The sequence below is a fragment of the Chamaea fasciata genome, unplaced genomic scaffold, assembly GCF_029207755.1.
Source record: "Chamaea fasciata isolate MVZ Bird 193981 ecotype frontalis unplaced genomic scaffold, bChaFas1.0.hap1 SCAF_8, whole genome shotgun sequence".
Classification (NCBI taxonomy): Eukaryota; Metazoa; Chordata; class Aves; order Passeriformes; family Sylviidae; genus Chamaea; species Chamaea fasciata.
This window is the reverse complement of record NW_027094093.1, coordinates 18,746,134-18,758,747: the sequence shown is the minus strand read 5'-3', so window position 1 is coordinate 18,758,747 and position 12,614 is coordinate 18,746,134. Positions and strand designations below refer to the sequence as shown.

The window sequence follows — 12,614 nt, the reverse complement described above, 5'->3', positions numbered from 1 at the left end:
AGTACTTTGGCAGCAACTTACTCCTGAACTGTTCTTTTCCTTCTGGGTGCAGTGCGGGTTCTTCCGGCGGTCCAGGTACGATGACAGTGTCCCCCGCTATCACGCTGTAAGGATTCGGAAAGAGGAGCGACAGATCAAAGATGAGAAGAGCCAAGACCTTGAGACAAAACAGTGGTTCACCAAATGGAATGAAAATGAAAGTTATTCTTAGGCAAGAATATTGTTTATCCACGAAGTTCAGCTAGAGGTGAAGGTTTTCATTCATGAAATACTGATGGAGTTAGACCTGTGAACACTACGGACATTCACCATTTGATTGTAGATATTACTACTTATATTGAGGCTTTTATTTGCACAGTTAAAATGGCTTCAACAGACTTTATCTGCCTTATTTAATTTCCACACTGCCTCTTCATCGCCCTTAAATCTAACCCACACTTTAGAAAATACTATGCTGATCTGGGGTCTTTTCTGCAAAATAAGCAAAACCACTACAGCAGACCTTTTGATCCTCCTGACTTTCTTCCTAGTTATTTAAGGAATGTATGATTAAGGTCAAGACCAGTTCTCCATTGTTCCCTCAATGCACAGTGCTTTATAAACACACAGTGGCCTTATCAGACTTTGTTCAAGTATAACTGAAGACCTGGAAGTTTGCTTTAGTCATAACCTTTGCCTGCTGCAGTAGTTAGGGCTTAACAAAAAGCATCATCTTAAAATTACATGTGCAATGGGTCATGTTGCTTGATTTTTTTTTTTTTTTTTTTTTTTAAGATCAGATTGTGTGATTCTTGCTCACAACAAATATACACAGGTTTTTTTTAAGAGAGGCTTGGATATTAGATGTACTTTCTGTATATATATATTTTAGTCATTTTTGTATTTATTTTTATTATAAATCATTGTCTTTGACTAACTGGTAGGCCAAAGACTACTGAATTTTTAAATCCACTGTTCTGGTTTTTTTGTGTTTCTGTTTTTGAACTTCAGATTATGAGACCTGAGGCTTTCACTGCATTTTAATAAATCTCTGAAGGTGCCAATGCTTTCTAAAATGTAAATATGTATGCAAATGATGTGTATGGGTGCTTTCTTTTCCTGATGCTTGTAACGTCAGGTACTGTAGCATGATTTGTATATTACTGTGGACTGTTTATCAGTTTGGACACCATGCAGAAGTAGTGTTTTAGATACCATTTAGATACCAAAAGACCTCTGGAGAACTCTTTCCAGCTTTATAAGGACTTCCTGGTTGGCAAAAGGCATTGACTACTGCAACTGTTGTATAGCACTTGAAGGAGGCTGTAGATGCCTTACTTACCTTAACTGTCAGGATCTGAGCTGATCCATGTTGAGACTACTGAATCATCTTGAATACCTGAATGTTGATAAAAGTAGAACCGTGTTATAAGGAATCCGGTAATTGTAGCATAACTGAGAAAAAGAGTTTACTTTTTTACCCATATTCTAAAGCCTTGGTACTATTTGAGAACAAAGATTTAGCTCACAGTTGTTCCATGTGAAACAAAATTCTGCTCAAAAAGTATGCATATTAATTGCTTGTAATATGAACTATGCAGAAACCTCTTGGTACTTTTTCCCCTCATAGGGTAAAAACCTGCTAGGAGGGCAGTTGTCAATTATCTTATTTTTACTGCTGACTTTGAATGTACCTTCTTGAAAGGTGTGGTCACCTAAAAAGTTACCTTTAGTGTTAAGAAAGATGAGTCTATTAAACTAGATAATTTCAGATGTTATGACCCTGACTTGACAAATGCTTATGTGTTAATTCAGACGTTACTAGTTTCTGAGCTTCTAGAATCCTAGCTTACTTGCTTAAAGGCTCAGCAGCATCAGAAGCCAGGCTAATCAGGGGCTAAGAAGCTTGAGAAATATCCCTGAATATAAAATCAGATTGTGGCCCTCATCTAAGAATATGAATGTCTTAGCAGCGTTAAAGCTCTTAAAAAGTAAGTCATGTAACTGGTACATTTTTATCTCAAATTTTTGTTATACCAGCTAAGAATGCTACATCATTCCATGATTAGAAATTACCTGTGGATATTTGTATAGAAGTGTGAAATAAATTTTTTTAATTAAAGATGGTCTTGGTAATAGTGATTTTATCATACTTAACTGAGGTGGCCACAGCTAAGTTCCCTAGAAGAACAGCCTGAAATTGGCAGGCTTCAACAAGTTCTCTCTCAGCATTGCCGTGGCTCTCACCGCCCTGCGCCATGCAAGGGGCAGATAAGGGGCAGCAGGAGATAAGGCACAATCTCACACTTGCAGGCTCCCTGCTGCCCTTGCCAGCACTGGTGAGAGCCAGAGCACCATGTGCCAGCTCCCACCGGGACACGGCTCCCCTCTCCATGCTTGCCCTTGTGCTGCCCTGGGGCCCTTCCATGCAAGCAACCTCCTAAAAATTCTCTTAAATACTGCCAGACGAGTACTTAAGTAGTGTAGATGGATACATCCCCAAAACTGGCCAAGGACTTTGCATACCTATTTGTATTTAGCCGTGGAAATATGGTATTGACAGTCAATAACACAACTGCAGGGTGTAGTTTTGAGTCCACCAAAAAGGCCCTAGGGAAAAGCCAAAATTATGCAGGGAAAAATCCCACCAAACACAACAGACAAAATGTGGCTCCACCCTTAAGATGTCAGCCCTCACTGGATGCTTTGCTCATTGTTGTTGAAAGGCCTTTTGGTGCAACAAAGCCCGAAGATACACGTTAGCTGGATATATGCTCAACACTCTTTGTTGTTGAGGCCAAGAAGCTTCCAAAACTAGAACCGGCAAATGCTGCTAGACCCTTCAGAGCATCTCAAAGGTAAGAATTCAACCTGCTTTTATTAAAAGATTACTCTCCTTTACATGATGGCCATAAACCTTTGTCTGCGAGAAGACAGAACATCAACTGGCAGAACAGTTAAACAGCTGATCGCAGTAAGTTTTGTACAAATCTATTGTATTTGGCTTTATATGTGTGCTCCTTTATACCATACACATAATAGTAGTAGATGTAGTGTATACGGTGGTATAGCATTATAATAGTGTATGTGTACAGAGCGTATGCATATATATGTGATATATGTAGCTTAATGTTGCTATAAGTAGTGTGTGGTTTATATCTACATAAAAATATACACACTCTATATAGTCCAAATACAGAAATAGAATGTTGGTAAACTGTTAGACTTTCCCGTATGTTTAACTGTTGCAGCACAGCAGACATCCCTTATGAGAGAATATACCTTTCAATTTAAGGGACCACCAAAGCTCTCTTTCAGTAGCCACTGGGCAGTTTTTGTGGGCAGCGGCCATAGGGGAAGATACGGTAGCCACAAAATCGTTACCTACAAAGTATTTTATTAGAAATTAGTTTAAAAATTACCATCTGCTGAAGGGACCGCAGCTGCTGCGGCAACCGCCCCCCCGCGGGCTCCAGAGACCTCTCGGTCAGTACCTCCTGTGTCTGCAGGTCCTTTTCTGTTCCCTCTGCCCATGAACGATGGGAAAGTTACTTTTTAATTCCGTTTTTCATGTTGAAAAGACTATTAAACGATGTTATCGCCACTTTGAAACTGCTTTCAGTCTAAGCCAGGCGAACGAAGAGCCGGGAATCGGGCTCTGTGTGCCCGCGCCGCTGTCAAACGGCCCCGGCGGGGCTCGGTGTCCCCGGGCGGCGATGGCGGCGGCCGCTCCCCGGGAGCCGCGGGGGCTCCGCCGGGTCAGTTTCATCCTCCGGAAAACCCCGAGCCCAGAGCCCGCCGGGTTCGCAGCTCCACGGGGAACGCGCGGGCTCTGCAGCCGGCGGGAGCCGGACACCATTTCCTGCTCACAGCCCCTTTCCGGAGCCGAAGGCTCCAATGCCGTTCCCGCATTCCCTCACGGGCTCTGCGCGGGATTTTCAACAGCCCCGGCGGCCCCGGGCCGGGAGGTGGGAGCCACGAGCGCTTTGAGCCTTTTTAACCTTTTCTGTGTTTGTTTTCGGTGTTTTCTCCCCGTCGCTACACGCGGCCTTCAGAGGTTTAAGTATTATTAAATTTAGACAATGTTTTATTCCAGTTTTATATAGATCACAGTCGTATTCAGTATTAACAGTGATTAACTTTGAGTTTTCTTAAGTGTATCTTCTGTTTTACTGAGGTAATAACTGAATCACATTTTATTTTAGGCAGAGTTCTATTGAGTTCATTTTGCTGTCCTTTATCACTGTCAAAATTAGTTTATACCAGGTTTGAGTGTTATTCAATCTGAGTTATTACAGCTAATTATTAATTAACTTACTAGTAAGTTGTTCAGTTTTCTCTTGTTTCATTTTACTCTTATAGATAGATACATGAATGTTTGGGAAATATTATCTCAACTTTTTCAGACAGTTATGACTGATGTATTTTTAGGAGAAAAAGTTACAGATGACATCACCCCTGATAAGTCACAGCTGTGTTATGAGTGTGATAAAAGAATGAGTTAGCTAATCAGGAAGATCCTGAGGAAAAAGGAATGGTTTGGGAAGACTAGAAGAGGGACCAAATGGAGAGACACTCACTGCTGTGAGATCAGTCTGGGTGTGCAGCTGGGCCCTGCAGTGAGTTTGAGTCAAAGCCGAGCTAGGTGAAAGCCTACGGTCAGAGGCAGCAAGGAAATACTTGCAGTCATGTTCTAGCAGGAAATAACCAGCAGCCAGAGTCTGCAAAAGGAACCCTACAGTGGGAATTTGCTGCAGTCAAAAGTCAGTGAGTAGTTAAGATCAGGATGGCTGAATTACAAAGAAGAATAAACCAGGACCGTTTCACGTTATTAGACAGGAGTCTGTGTCTTGACCTGTCTCCATCTCAAATGTGAAGTCTCCTGTAACAATATTATGTAGTGTGAATTTACTGATATGATAATAGGCATTATTCCTCAGTTGATATTATTGTCTTATAGCCAGCTTTACCATCTCTTTGTGTAATTATCTACAAGACACGGGCTGTTCCAGGATCCCTTTTTGTTCTCTAGCTGCTTATGCATCTCTCAGACCAGGCTGCCTCTCTAGCCAGTCTCTGCACCCTCCATGGCTTCACCCAGTGCTGTCTCACGATTTTTAAGTATTTTTCAGAATTCCAAGAAACAGTATCTGAGCTTTGTGGAAAGCCTCCTCTCAACTGATGGTATTGTGTGACCTTTACTCCCAGTAATCAGATGCAGTCCCAGTTCTTGTTACAGAAGCACTCCAACAGTTTGCTGTGTTTAAAGCATCCCCATCCTAAGGGAATTTCAGAGGAGACCAGCTATTAGATAGTTCAATTAGTCTTTCAGCCCAAGATTCTTAAGAGCCTTGTTTTAAAAAATGTCTAGGGAATTCTCTCCTAGTTAGAGCTTAGGTGATGGCCAGGCCTTGGCTCTACCTGGATGAGAAAATTGCCAACAGACCCAGGTGTTTTCCGCATCAAAACAATATTCAAGTTGCTTTGACTTAGCAATTTGAACTGATTGATATGACAGCTGGACCTATTTTTGAAGTGATCTTGGGAATCATTGTCTAGAAATGATTACCCAATTCTTCACTGATTTGAGGTTTATCAGCTGTTTGCAGACTCTGGAATATGGTAAAGTATTTCAGAGATTGCTAATTACCTAATTTCATGTGTGTTATTAAATATTCCTGATTGTTGTATTTGAATTATTCCTGATTGCTGTAAGTTTCTGGTTTCACTACATAAATTGTGTTTTGTTTGGATATTCCCTTCATACTGATAATAAAAGATATGTATCCCATTTTTAAAAAACCAAGAAGAAGTGGAATTTAATGCCTTAAGAATGTTCAAATAATGCAATATGTACATTAAAGATTAAGATAACATATCATTTTGAAAAATTCAATATTTACATTAAAAATTTGGGAAAAAGATCATTAAATCAAAATCCCAATTGAGTGTACAACAGCGAAGCCTAATTACTTCATTAACTTAAAGAGAAGATATCCATGTGTTTTTATCATTAGCAGGTTCAAAGTAGTCATCTATTCATTTGATCAGACAGCAATTGCCTCTGAGAAAATGAGGCCCAGTGAGAAGAGAAATGACTTCAGCACCACGCAGCCTTTGTAAGGAGAACAAGAGCAAAAGGAGGAGTGCCAGAGCAGGGCTGTGTCTGGACACTTACAGAGGAAACTTGTCAACAAAAGCCTTTTGTCATCATCATGGTACAGTGTTCCTACTAACCTTCTTCAGCTATTCCCTCTTCCAGGCTCCCAAAATGACATTCCATGATGTCAAAGATCAGCATTTCCAGCTAATGGACTTTCTTCTGAGTCTCAACTATTTGGACTTTAAAACATCAGTCATTTATCAAAATTTCCCCTAGAGACATTGGACATTATTTTTATTTTTCTCATGCTGTGAGCCCCTGTGTCAGTGACATGATTTGATTTAATAAGTTTTGTTGATTGTAATCGGTTTTTAATGTATCTTGTTCCATATTTAATAGATTACCGGTAACAGCCTTAATAAGATGCAAATTGCTTTAACATCAGAACATACGAGCTTTTAAAAATTAATAAAAAAAGGGGGAGATGTTGTGACAGGTGGAAGAATTATAAAAGAAAGGCCTCATAAAATCAGGCCCGCTCTATTAAATTAATAGCTAGCCTGTTCTCTCTTCTAAGAGCAGTTAAGCAATTTGCAAGTTCCCATGAGAGAACAATCTTGGTATGAAAGGTTCCTTAACACAACAACCCATTCTTGAGTTGCAAAATAAATGCATCTGTGTAAACAATGTGATCTGCTCCGTGAGAACCCATAAAGGAAAAATGTAAACGACCTGAATCTTGGCACACACACACACAGATCCCCTTCTGACCAATAACTGAAGCGGTAAGAACACCAGCAGCCAATAGGTGCTGCACACGGGGTCTGTGAGAGCTGTATAAAGTGAGTGATGTGAATGAGGAATTGGCTTCTCCCGCATGAAGAAAACGGAGTCTCGGCTAACTTACTGCAGTAACTTCTCCCAGCACAGAGCAGGCAAGTGTGTCAGCAGCTGGTCTGCAGAAGGCAGGAGACCAAGCTGTGACAAAACCACCAGGCAACTGCAGCTCCTGCTCTGAGCCAGCAGAGGCCTGTGGACGCGTCGGGACGTGCTTCAGCTGCCTCCCAGACAGCACGGCTGTGTGGCACAAGAAGAGTGGGAGCAGTGTATTTCCAAATAGCAATTTAGTTTTCTTTATCCCAGTCCTCAGACATCTTCCAATGTCTGTCTTTCCAGGCCCCAGAGTCATAATTCTTACTATACACCTTTTACAGGCTCATAAACCTTGCTAAGTCCTAGCCTTGTGAAAACACAGCAAAACTTACCCCAAAAGACTGCTGCTGTAATGGGCCTTAAACCCCAGCCAAGGTGTGACACTGTCACTGAAGGGGTTGGGGACCTGCAGTTTGCATTTTTCATATTGCAAGAAAGACCCTTTTCTTTCTTTTCTAGCTCTGCAAAAGTTATTTGCAAGCAGCACCTCTTCAGGGCCATACCTGCCTCAAATATTCCAGAAAACAGAGAGAATGGATTTTGGCAAGAGGAGGTATCCTTGCTGCTGCAGACCAAGATAAAGCCCCCTCATCACTGATACACAATGCTAACAATGTATTTTATCCCTCAATCCCAGCATTGTGGGGGGATAGGCAAGGAAGGGACAGAAAAGTCAAATATCTTTGCTAGGAACATATGAAATAATGCAACTAGTAAGTTGATTACAAGGAATGTTTTCAGGATAGTGCTTGGTTTCTTAACGTGGAGGGGTACAACAGTAGCCCAGTACAGAGCTGAGAGGGGCACCACTGCCCTGCTCAGGCACTCTGACTGATTGTGGCGTAGCAAGGAGGAACAAGACAAAAACAGCCACCCTGGACCTGACCACAGATCACCCAGACCAGCATCCCACCTCTGACAGCTGCTGAGAGTTGGCCACAATGTCCACAAAATACTTAGCTGTGCCTGTTCACTAAAAACGTTAATGGCTAACATCAGGAGCTGTGTGGTATATTTATCCTGTATATATTTAGCCTGTATATATTTCCCAAGAGTATCTTAAATTGGAAGAGACCCATAAGGGACATAGTTATGCAGTTTAGTTTTAGGTAGTCCTGTGAGGAACTAAGAGCATCCATGATAATCATAAAATTTCTCCAGCTGCCTCCTGATCTTGAATCACAAAGCTTCACATGGCAAAAATTCACAAACTCCACAGTTTAATTATACACTGGATAAAAATAAACCCGTCTGTTCTTAAATCTGCCTTAGTTTGATAACTCCTATAGAAACCTCTCCACATTTTTGACCACATTCTTATGGATTTTTATTTCTACCTCTAAAGAGACCAAAGCCACATAAACCAATGTAACCAAAAGGATTTATCTAGCATTGCAAAGGCTCAACTTACCCACAGAAACCTAAGAATGGAAACAAACAATTTGTGCAGGTTAAGTACACAAGCTAAGAAGAGACATGGCTAGATAAGCCAGGTGACCGTGCAGGTATTGCAGCCAAGTATATGGCTGAAAGAAAAGAAAGAAATATTCTAAGGATATTCAGACCTGGCAACTTAAGCTTCCCCCCCCCCCCCCCCCCCCAATCTGAGCTGCACCTACTTTGGAGGACCTTAAAGAAAAGGGAAAAAAGCTCTAGTCCATGCAGCACCCAAGAACTGATGACTTCCAGTGTCACCTTAACAAAAACAAGAAGGTCTTTCTATGTCACACCTGCAATATAAAACTTAAAAAATAAATCAAATTGAAGTTCAACTAAATGTTGTATTTTTGGTTCTTTTTAAGTCTGAACTGTTCTGTCCCATTTAAATTATTGATCCAGATGTATTAGAATTTCAAGAACACCAATACGCATGAATATGAGTGGGAAAAATGCAAAATAACAAAAATATTACGTTTCTCCTTTTTGGACTGCATAAGAATCTACAGAAATTAGTACATGAGAGCTCTGGCCAGTGTCACACTGGATCACATTAGAGCAAACCCCTAGAACATCACCAATGAGAGAAACAGGTTTTAGGGGAGAAAGAGCATTCAAAATTTTCTCCAATATTCCACCAGAACATGTTGACATGGATCAGGATCTCATCAATTGTTTAAACAAGACCAGGAAAATACCATTAGGTAAATAGAGTGGTTCTCTGAACACAGCATTTAAAGAATCATCCACCATTCTTTTAGCCACAGTTACTTCTGTGACTGCTCATCCTGCACAACTTTTCCTGAGAAAAGCGCTCACTGTTTATGTGACTGTGTATGGTCTCTAGCTTACAATGCACACTGATCTATTTACCCTCTGGCAGCCTTTGCCGTGTCTTGTGACAGCAGGGGGACGCCAGTCCAAACATAACTTTAGACAGAAGGCCAGTTTTTAAGGCATGTCTGTAAAGCTGAAACACAAAACAGTAATATGTACATCTAAAAGATGAAGCCAATCCAGAGCCAGCACAAGAAATTGCAACAGTTTACAAAGACTCCATACACTGCTTGTAGGCACTGCTTTAAACCAGTGCTGGCTCACAGCTGAGAGACCATCATAAAATAGTTTTGAGCACAGCAGTTCTCAAGTCCAAGTCCCAAACTATTACAAACTTGAGCAGCATGAGCTACTCTGTGGTGTTCCTGGAGTGGCCTACAAGCAGCAATGAGCAAAACCTGCCAACAAGCTGTATTTGCAGAAGCCTTGCAGAGACAGACAGACTGCCTGTTTGCCCAGGTAGCCACCACTCTCCATTCATTCTCTAATCCTTCTTCATTCCCTACTATTGGTGCAGTTACTGCTCAGGAAACTGCATCTGTGGAGGCTGATTGAATCAAATGTTTTCTGTATTTCAATGCAACGTTAAAAAGAAGTAAGACAACCTTAAATGGGGGGAGTCCAACAAAGCACTGAAGGGATTGATGTGACTGCTGTATCAAAACTGCTCTAGTGGGTGCCACAGGATATCCATCCCCACCATCATGTCATAGAAAGTCACAGGTACAAGGTTTGTTTAAAGGAAACCAAACAATACTGAAAGTTGATTTAATAAATTTATGGGGTGAATACAAGTATCCACAATAAAAAAAGCTAATGAATGCAGAGCATAATCCACTGTTGATATTGTTGTTTTCTCTTTTCAGGAACGGCAGCGGGAACGATGCCAGCACATCTCCACTGGAGATCAGGTCAGCCATCAAAGGATTGCTTATCCTTCTCAAGGAGCAACCATGGCCAGCATGAACCAAATTTGATTCGCGCATCAAGAAGTTCCCCACAGGCTGGAGACCCTCACTTATTTTCTTTATTTTAATCAATATGGCAACTATAGTACATTCCACACTATATATGTTTCTGCACTGTGGGTACAATCTACTGTTAACAGTAATTAAAAGGGAAGGTCATGAGGGCACCTTGCCCACTGAAATGCAAAAGGTAAACTGGGATAATGCTTCTCATTGAACAGTATTTCAGCATGGTGTGGTGTGGAGAATAACTTGATGGATGGCACTGTTGCAGAGGCCTTCCTGATGCATATTATTAACATTCAACAAAACCATAACAATTAGGTAACCAAAAACGTCCCTCAAATTACAACTGGAACATAACATTAACCTGTTTATAGGCAGAGAAGCAAGAGGTGACCCCACTGTGCTCAGTGGAGCACCATGACTTCAGACATGGGGAAGCTGTGCTGTGCATTCCCCCCCAGGCCTCCTCAGGCCTGCTCTGTGGTTTCAGCAGTGACCTCCCTCAGCCGCAGCACAAATGAAGCAGCACCACTGTTGCTGGACTTTTCTCCCGAACATTTTCTGGTACCTACAAACTTGGTTTACGACTAAAACGGACACATGTTTCTGACTGAAGCCAAGCATCTCCTGACCCAATAAAGAGCAGTGCCAAGAGAGGCCCTCTGAACTCTCCCACACCCCAGCAGGCTGTGACCAGCACCTCTCCAGGTGCAGGGACACCACCTGGAGCTCAGGAATCCTCAAGTCTGCCACACCGGAAAGACCATGCCACTACAGCCCTCTAGGAACAATTCCTGCCTGTTGAGAAATGTGAATGGATTTGACGTGTTCCACTGAACTCAAGGGGAACTTTTCATAGTAACTTTGTACACAGGTACAGGTGTACACACCTCTGTGTCTGTGTGTGAGCTATGGCCTATTTAGTAACTAACAGAGTGAAGCCTGCCTTCAAACTCCCCCAGGGCATGAGGTTAAACTCATATCAAATACTAAATTATTAAAGCAGGTATGCTTACCAAAACAAAGGTAGAAATTATTGAATAATTCATATTATTGGAAACTTGCTAAGTGCTTGCTTGACATAGGTAGCTAGAATTGTTATAGCAAGCTGAGCTATATGGCTATATTGCATAAGTCAAAGATGGAACACAGTGAAACCCGGAACTAACAGCCTAAACATTATTAATAGTTGGAATAGACAAAACTGTAATTTAATTACTCAAAAATGAATAGCTGGAGCAACCACATTATAACATGGACTACAGAACTTACTGAAACTACCACAGAAATAGACCTAAGAGAATGTGAAGATGACCACGTGGCAAACACTTGGTAACAAAACAGCAAAGCAATGGAGGTCAAGAAGGGCCCAGACTCTAATACAGCTATTGCTCCACACTGTTGTGTGCAGAGTTTAGGCTGTAATAATAATTGCCCAGGAATATCTTTGTCTGGGGGTCCCTCTTTTGAGGCACCTAGATCAGGTATCAAGATTTATCAAAATTTATCTGTACCAATATGATGGAGATGAGAGCTTAGTGTCAAAAAATGTCTTTAACATATATACTGCAGCAAGTTTATCAAAATGCTTATAATCACCCTTAGCAGCTGTTGTTGTTGTTGTTGTTGTTGTTGTTGTTTTGTTTTGTAGTATTCTAGATATTTCTACCAGAGCAGGACAATAAACCATTCAATAGAGAGTTTGGTACCTCACATGTTGCATTTTACAGGCAGTAAAGTGATTCACTGTGACACACCGTCCAAGTGCTTTTCTACCAATACAAACATATATTGTGCTCATTGCTGACCGATCAGGAGCGCATCTGTGAAGGCAGAAGCGCAATCCGCCCTCCGCGTTTTTAGTTTGTTTGATAATCTTTTGTTCGGAACTGAAAGAAACCCCAGCCCACCCCGCAGCTGGGCAGACACAGGTGCGACAGCGAGAATACACACGACAGGCAGTTTAACCCGGCCGATGGCCTCGGGCGAGGCTCTGCCCTCCCGCCGGCGCTCCTGTGAGTTTCTGCAGTTTCCCGTTCCAGCCCGCGGGTCACGGGCATCTCTCGGCCGCGCCGCGGCCCCGGACCCCGCACCCACAGCTCCTCCGGCCCCCTCAGGATCCACCCGCAGCCCTTCGCCGGGCAGGCACCGGCACCCGGAACGCCGCGTACCTGAACGTGGCCGGGCTCCTCCACGAAGCGAGCGTCGCCTTCTCCCACCGGGCCCTCAAGGCTCCGGGGACAGCCGAGCCTCGGCGGCCGCGCAGCGCCGCCACCCGCGCCCCGCTCGCCCGGAGCCGCCCTCCCCTCCGCCCCGCGGCGCAGCGGGGCCGGGCCGGGCGGAGCCGCCCG

At 42.6% G+C, this 12,614-nt stretch overlaps 1 protein-coding gene and 1 long non-coding RNA gene across 8 annotated transcripts in view; one reads left to right on the top strand and one right to left on the bottom strand.

Annotated features, from left to right (window-relative positions):
• ITGA6 (integrin subunit alpha 6) overlaps positions 1 to 2,101 on the top strand; it is a 44,737-nt gene extending 42,636 nt beyond the window's left edge. For 4 of the 6 annotated variants that reach the window (XM_066189933.1, XM_066189932.1, XM_066189934.1 and 1 more), the window contains one exon: positions 53 to 2,101. In XM_066189933.1, coding sequence (XP_066046030.1) covers positions 53 to 211 — 159 coding nt within the window. In that variant the 3' untranslated portion in view covers positions 212 to 2,101. The remainder of the gene's footprint in view (positions 1 to 52) is intronic. The other 2 variants (XR_010722130.1, XM_066189931.1) reach the window with 2 other exon arrangements.
• Positions 1 to 12,558, bottom strand: part of LOC136293310 (uncharacterized) — a 28,181-nt gene extending 15,623 nt beyond the window's left edge. For both annotated transcript variants that reach the window (XR_010722132.1, XR_010722131.1), the window contains exons 1-3: positions 12,435 to 12,558; positions 1,322 to 1,378; positions 22 to 104 (exon numbers count right to left, since the gene is read on the bottom strand). This is a non-coding gene — a long non-coding RNA (uncharacterized lncRNA). The remainder of the gene's footprint in view (positions 1 to 21; positions 105 to 1,321; positions 1,379 to 12,434) is intronic.
• Between the last annotated feature and the right edge of the window lie 56 nt (positions 12,559 to 12,614).